The sequence below is a fragment of the Marmota flaviventris genome, chromosome X (assembly GCF_047511675.1).
Source record: "Marmota flaviventris isolate mMarFla1 chromosome X, mMarFla1.hap1, whole genome shotgun sequence".
Classification (NCBI taxonomy): Eukaryota; Metazoa; Chordata; class Mammalia; order Rodentia; family Sciuridae; genus Marmota; species Marmota flaviventris.
The window spans coordinates 72,885,168-72,891,767 of NC_092518.1; the positions used below are offsets into that span (position 1 = coordinate 72,885,168).

At 41.7% G+C, this 6,600-nt stretch overlaps 1 protein-coding gene across 1 annotated transcript; it reads left to right on the forward strand.

Annotated features, from left to right (window-relative positions):
- The first annotated feature begins 2,560 nt into the window (after window positions 1-2,560).
- Armcx5 (armadillo repeat containing X-linked 5) lies at window positions 2,561-4,751 on the forward strand. The gene has a single exon (XM_071606607.1). The coding sequence runs from the start codon at window positions 2,731-2,733 to the stop codon at window positions 4,429-4,431; it is 1,701 nt and encodes a 566-aa protein (XP_071462708.1). The 5' UTR covers window positions 2,561-2,730; the 3' UTR covers window positions 4,432-4,751.
- The last annotated feature ends 1,849 nt before the right edge of the window (window positions 4,752-6,600 follow it).

The window sequence follows — 6,600 nt, forward strand, 5'->3', positions numbered from 1 at the left end:
TGTCCTTAAAAAGAGGGAACTTAATACCAAGACACTTTGTCATTGGTCTGTTTCTCTCCATTCCAGCGCTATTTCCTCTAGATCCCAATCCGGTCTTTGGGAATTCCAGTATGCGCTAGAAATAGAGTGGGCGGGGCGACAGTGGGTTGACACACGGAAAGCATCGCTAGGAAACGCTTGGTATCACTCCGCTTCTCTAAGCCGGATCCCCTTAAACTACACCCTAGCTCCTCCCTTTGCCGATTTCAGTAATGGGGACGTGGCAGAACCTATTCTGCGGAGGAAAAGGTGAAAGCTAATTAGTCGCTACCTCCGGGTTCCTGAGGAGCCCTGGGAACAGGAAAAAGAAGAGAATACCAGAAAGTTATAATAGTTTACCAGTCACCGCCCTTTATCTGATGAAGCAAGTATCTCGTCGTAAGTCCCAGGTGCCGAGTCAACCCCCAAACACAGTCGCCGCCATTGTTTCGGGTATTTGCCTGTCTGACTGTCTGTCCCTCCTACTATGTGGCACGGCACCGCTTGAAACAACGAAATAAGAAAATTGCCTCTGATCCAAGCCGAGCAGGTCAGTGATAAGGCTAGCATCGCTTGGGGGAGTGAACATGGGTATCGGAGATGAGTGCGGAATACGTGACCTGGCCTTGGGAGGAGGGCGGTGAGAGGCTTAGAGGGACTACAGTAAAATAAGATGGTCAGTTTTTTTGCTAAGTTTCTAAACTCACCCTTATTTCGAATATATTTGGGAAGGGAAAGTGGTGTAGTCGCGGCTTCTAGCAGGGGAAACAAGTATATAAGAGAAAGGGGCTGCTACTATTGGTGGGGAGAGTTTTCCAAGGACTCCTCAGAGAGGGAGAGAACTTATAAATGTGTGATAATAAAAGTGTTGTGTTGAAGAGGGGTTCATATCCTGTTTGCTTGACTGATCATTAATACACTCTCTTCATTAGTTTTTTGGGTGTGTATTATGAATTTTTCTGTGTAGATCTGTTGTTAAGTTTGCAGTACTCCACATTTGTGTAAATATCTGCAGGGGGCAGCAGACCTCAAGGATAGGGGAGAAGAAGAAAATTGGCCTGGCTTCTTTAGAGTGGGCATTGCTTGAGGGTGCTAGAAGACCAAGACTAAAACAGGTAGGGATCTAGCATACCTCCAGCTCTCCTATCTGCCAGCTTTCAAGATATGTCCTGCCCCACAACCATTATATTGCAGAAAATGATAGGCTTTGGGGGAGAGGAAGGAAATGTAAGAACTTATATAAGAAATGTGAAAATTATATTTTCCAAGTTTCTGTGGCTTGTTTTGGTATTTCATTCCTACTAACACCACTAATACCTTGCAGGAATGTTTGAGTTGCCTCTGCATGGAAATTGTCAGATTTTGAGAATGGAGCAGAGGAACTTGGAGATGTGGGAGTGGGGGAAAAATGAGACAGAAAATGTTTGCCAAACAGGTACCTGTGTCCAAAAAGCATATATGCCCTAGGTGCTGAAGTACTCGTCTCTACCAAAGACTCAGTGTTCTTGGTCTCCTGTGCTCAATTTATTTGTCTCTGTGTTTGTGGATCTCTGTGGGTAGATATGTTCCTAGGTCTGTAGAACTAAAGTTTTTGTGAAGGTTTTAAAATTAACCCAACATGAAGCTAGGAAATATTGAAGAAAATCGACCTGTATCTTTTAAGGTTGGTATGAGGTTACAGGGATAGGAATGACTGAGGCTAGAGAATCCCATCTATTTTTTTATCAGTTTATCAATGACTCCTGTCTGCTCTCCTCCTTTCAGCCTAGTTGAAATTCTTTGTATACTTTGGATTTACAGAATGCAAAGGCTTGTCCTGTTCTCATGCTTCATATTGTAATCCAGTTCTAAGCTAGGCAACTTCCAGAGCAATCATGGGAAAGGGAAAATGTGGGCAATAGGGAGGAGGAGGAACAGCTCTGAAGCAGGAAATGGTGGAAGAAAACATGAGACAGAGTGTATCTAGAAAGACAAGACTAAGGGCCAGGGACCAAGGTTTGTCTACCAAGAGGTCAGTTTCCATCTCCTCCTGTTTGTCTATTTGTTTTTAGGTCTGCCTGTAGGTATGCTGTAGGTTAATCACCATTGGAAGCAAGCAATTGAAGTGAAAAATTATTCCTGAAGAGTGAGATTGTATGAGTGTGGGGACTGCTTGGGTAGATTTGTAGTACAGGGTAGTGGAGATCTGTCTCCAGCAGGGGTCAAGATGCAGCGTAAGCATCCCTTAGCCTATCTCACTCCCATCCAGGTTCCCTGCCCTCCATACTCTTGTTTGTTACCTGGAAAGGATATTGGTAGCACTTGGAGGTATAGGGAGAGGGTGAAATGACATTTATCTACTTTTCCCACACATCACTGGATTTCCATACTTTCATATCTCTGTGTTCTAATCAGCGTGAGGAGAAAAACTGGAAGAGACTTAAAGCCCCATTTCCTTCCTCCACTCCTAGGTCCAACTTCAATGGCAGATCTGGTGTCCTTGGAGTGGCTGAAGACCACCACCCTCTACAGGGATGCTCCCAGGCCCAGCCATCCTTCCTTACCTTGAGTGAGCTTCCTCAGCATGTTTATATCATTGGCAGAACCTGTAGTTGGAAAGGGGACTGAGTGACTACTGGACTTTGTATGAAAACACCAACTTGGGACAGACCTTCAGTCAAGGCTGAGACAGGGGTCCGGTGGGGTCTTTAAAGAGCTTTGCCTTTAACTTGGATGATGATTGGCTCACGGGGTAGAGCAAGAGATAGAGAAGAGGCTGAGGATAGCCTGAAAGCTCAAATCAGTGGCCCTGACAATGCTAGAATGAAGACTCAGCCCAAGGCAGTGGTTGAGGCAGAACCAAAAGCAGAATTAGTAACCCAGGCCAAAGCTCGTGATGGAGCAATAGCCAGGACACAAACAGTGGCCTACACTGAGCCTGTGGCTGTGACAAGGGAAGCAAGCAAAACGAAAGATATGACTAATACTAGTCTCACAGCTGAGACTAAGGCAGAACTCCTGGCAGAACCTGGTATAGTGCCTCAAACCAAGTCAAAGGCCACCCCTGTTTTTAGGGTTAGTTTCGTAACTAAATCTGAGGTAAAGGATTGTGCAGGCAGTGAGGCAAACATCAAGTCTTCTGCCAAGGCTGATAAGGCCAATATTGGGTCTAGGCCTGAGATAAAGGAAGAGACCAGCAACAAGTCCAGGGCTGGGAACAAAGCTGGTATTGGGATCAAGTTCACTGATGAGGATGAAGAAAATGTCTGCTCCTGGTTCTGGAATGGAGAAGAGCCTAGTGTAGGATCTTGGTTCTGGCCTAAAGAAGAGACCCCTCCTCAAGTTTATAAACCCCCACCTAAGATACAGGAAGAGCCCAAGCCCACATACAGCCCCAAACTTACTACAAAACAAAAAGCAAAAGCCTGGTTAAGGGCCAGGTATATTGTCCTAGTCCCAGTTGAGGGAGGGGAACCAACATTGCCTCCAGAAGGCAACTGGACCTTGGTTGCAACCTTGATTGAAACTCCTCTGGGAATTCGGCCTCTGACCAAGATTCCACCTTATAATGGGCCTTACTTCCAGACCTTAGCTGAGATCAAAAAACAGATAAGGCAGAGGGAAAAATATGGGCCTAATCCAAAGGCCTGCCGCTGCAAATCACGTACCTTTAGTTTAGAGCCTAAAGAATTTGATAAACTTGTTGACCTACTTAAGTTAACTAAGGATCCTTTCATTCATGAAATAGCTACTATGGTAATGGGTATCAGTCCTGCTTACCCATTTACTCAAGATATAATTCATGATGTTGGTATTACTGTTATGATTGAAAACTTGGTCAATAATCCCAATGTTAAAGAACACCCTAAAGCTTTAAATATGGTAAATGAAAGCTCTGAGTCTTCTGAAGAACCAAAAATGGAAGAATCATATATACATCAAATTTGTAAGGACATAATCTGTTATCCTTTGAATTCCCCTGTGCAACTGGCTGGACTGAAATTATTGGTGCAATTGAGTGTGAAATTTGAGAATCATCACATGATTGCCAGTTATATTCTAGAGTTCCTCACATTATTGAACAAAGGAAGTGTCAAAACCAAGTTTTATGCTTTAAAAGTGTTTTTGTGCTTGTCTAAAAATCAAGCCAATACAAGAGAACTGATAAGTGCCGAAGTACTATCATCACTGGTTGCGCTCTTTAACAAGAATGAGTCAAAGGCCAATGTTCTTTGTATCATTGAAATATTTGAGAATATAAATTTCCAATTCAAAAAAAGGGCAAAGCTGTTTACTAAGGAAAAGTTCACTAAATCTGAACTTATTTCCATATTCCAGGAAGCAAAAGGGTTTGGTCAGAAACTCCAAGACTTAGCAGAGCACAGTGATCCTGAGGTGAGAGATAAAGTTATACGATTAATACTCAAACTCTGAATAGTCATATGTTTTCACAAAGCCTTGAACATATTTTTTTTTTGCTTTTGGAATATGAAACCAATGCATATTATAATTATAAATTCAATACTTACGTTCTCTGTGTTGATTGTTGCAGTTTTAAGGATACCAGCTAATCTTGCAGGCTTGAACATTTGCTTATTTTTATTGTGCTATAAAATATAAATTGAGATATTTTTAGTATTTATGCAACATGACCTGATAATGATCATATTCATCCTGAATAAGCTACAAATCTGTTCATTGACAAAAGTGTATCTTTTTGAGATTTCATTTACATGTTGTTAATAAAGTTGCATGCTAAACTGGTAAAAACATTGTCCTAGTTCTTCAGTTGAAATGTAGTCAGAGGGATAAAGCACAAACAACAAAAAGATGGTGAAGAGATGGTGTCTGTGTCAGTTTATCTGTAGAGGGTGCACAAAGAAAAAAAAGTTCACTGGCAGATCCTTTAGTGCCAACATGTTCAAGGAGTAGAATCACTCCAGAAGCAAGGGGACAGGACCGTACTACTACCTGTCTAGTTTCTGGCTGACAGTGCACCAAGAAATGAAGCTGTAGCCCTATCCAGGCAGCCCTAACTAAGGAAGCAGAAGAGGACAGACTGAGGAGAAAGGGAACACAGATTATTTCATTCCATTGAATCCCAGATCTTGTGCTTGGACTTTGGTATAAGATATCTATCAGGACACCATGATGCTTTTTAACCCCCTTGAGTATTCATGGTTCTCACCCCCATTCAGAAAAACCATGGGTGACTATGTAGGAAGTGTGGTTCTGAAGGGATCCAACCCTGCTGTGTTCTCATCAGCATTCTCCCCATTCAGGGGTACTAGATTTATTCTTTCCTTTGAGGTTCCCTCCCCCTGATATCCTGGACCTAAGAGGAGGGTCTGGGGTCCACCTATAGAAACTGCTTCATAATCAGTCTCATCTGTCTTACCTTGGTGACTATTAACTCATCATTGGTTTTGTTTTATGGACATGCTTTGGAATTGGTAATTTGTACCTATTCTTGATGGCAGATCCTTGTTTGTGCTGATGCTTCTTGAAGGACAATTATATGTATGACACAACCATGGGATACCAAAATCCCTTAGGAGTGTATATTTTGTAAGAAATTAATTCCCTCATTTCACTGTTCTCTTTGCACAGTTTACAGAGTTGAAGCCATATTGTCTATATCATCTCAACCTCTCCTGTTTATTATTAACAAAAGCTAGGTTCTGGGCAGGGGTTTGTGGTATAGAATGACAGTATAGTTTGGGATTTGGGATCACTTCCTCCTCTCCTGTTCCTCCCAAATTCATATGCTGTTATGATTCTCAAATTACTGCCTAGCAGTGGGAATAGTAGATAGTAGGATCTGAATAGAAATGCTGGTATTTCTGTTGATCTTTCTCTCTCTGACTTTGCATGTATTGGGGGGAATGCCTAAACTGAAAATGTCAACATGGAATATACTATTGGTTTAACATCTATCCCTAGTTTAATTTCTATTATGGTCAGGTGTGACTCTTATCTTTCATACATGTAAGAGTTATAAATGAAGAACAATTGGCCATACCTTTATATTGAGGGGCAAAAGCAGAGTAGGTTTTGTGCATTGTGCAGCTTCAATTTAGATGATTTTTGAAGTTCTTTATAACTTGTTCTTTAATCCGCAGAGCTCCCCTAGCCTATAATACCAGCTGTGGTGGGCACTGCTTTCAGTATTGGAGATCTTCACAATACAAATGGACCAGACTCTTTGGAAATATTCTGTGTCTCAAGTGCCCTGTGAAGCACACACTTAATCAGTTGATGGCTATGGAATTTTCCAATATCAGCTAAAGAGAAGGGTGAGTGTGAGATGTATATGTATTTATGTCAAAGCAAAAAGTTGATGGTCTCCCCTTGGGTGGGAATTGTGAGAAGTAGAATCATCACCCAAATTGTTCCTGAGGTATCGTCTGTTGATGAGCACTTAGGTTATTTCCACCTTTTGCCTATTATGAATAATGCTGCAATGAACATAAAATACAAGTATCTGTTAAAGTCCCTAATTTCAATTATTTTGAGTATATACCTAGAAGTGGAATTGCTGGGATCTATAATTATGTGTTTGGCTTTTTGAAGAATTGCCACCTTTTTGAAGAATGGCGGCTC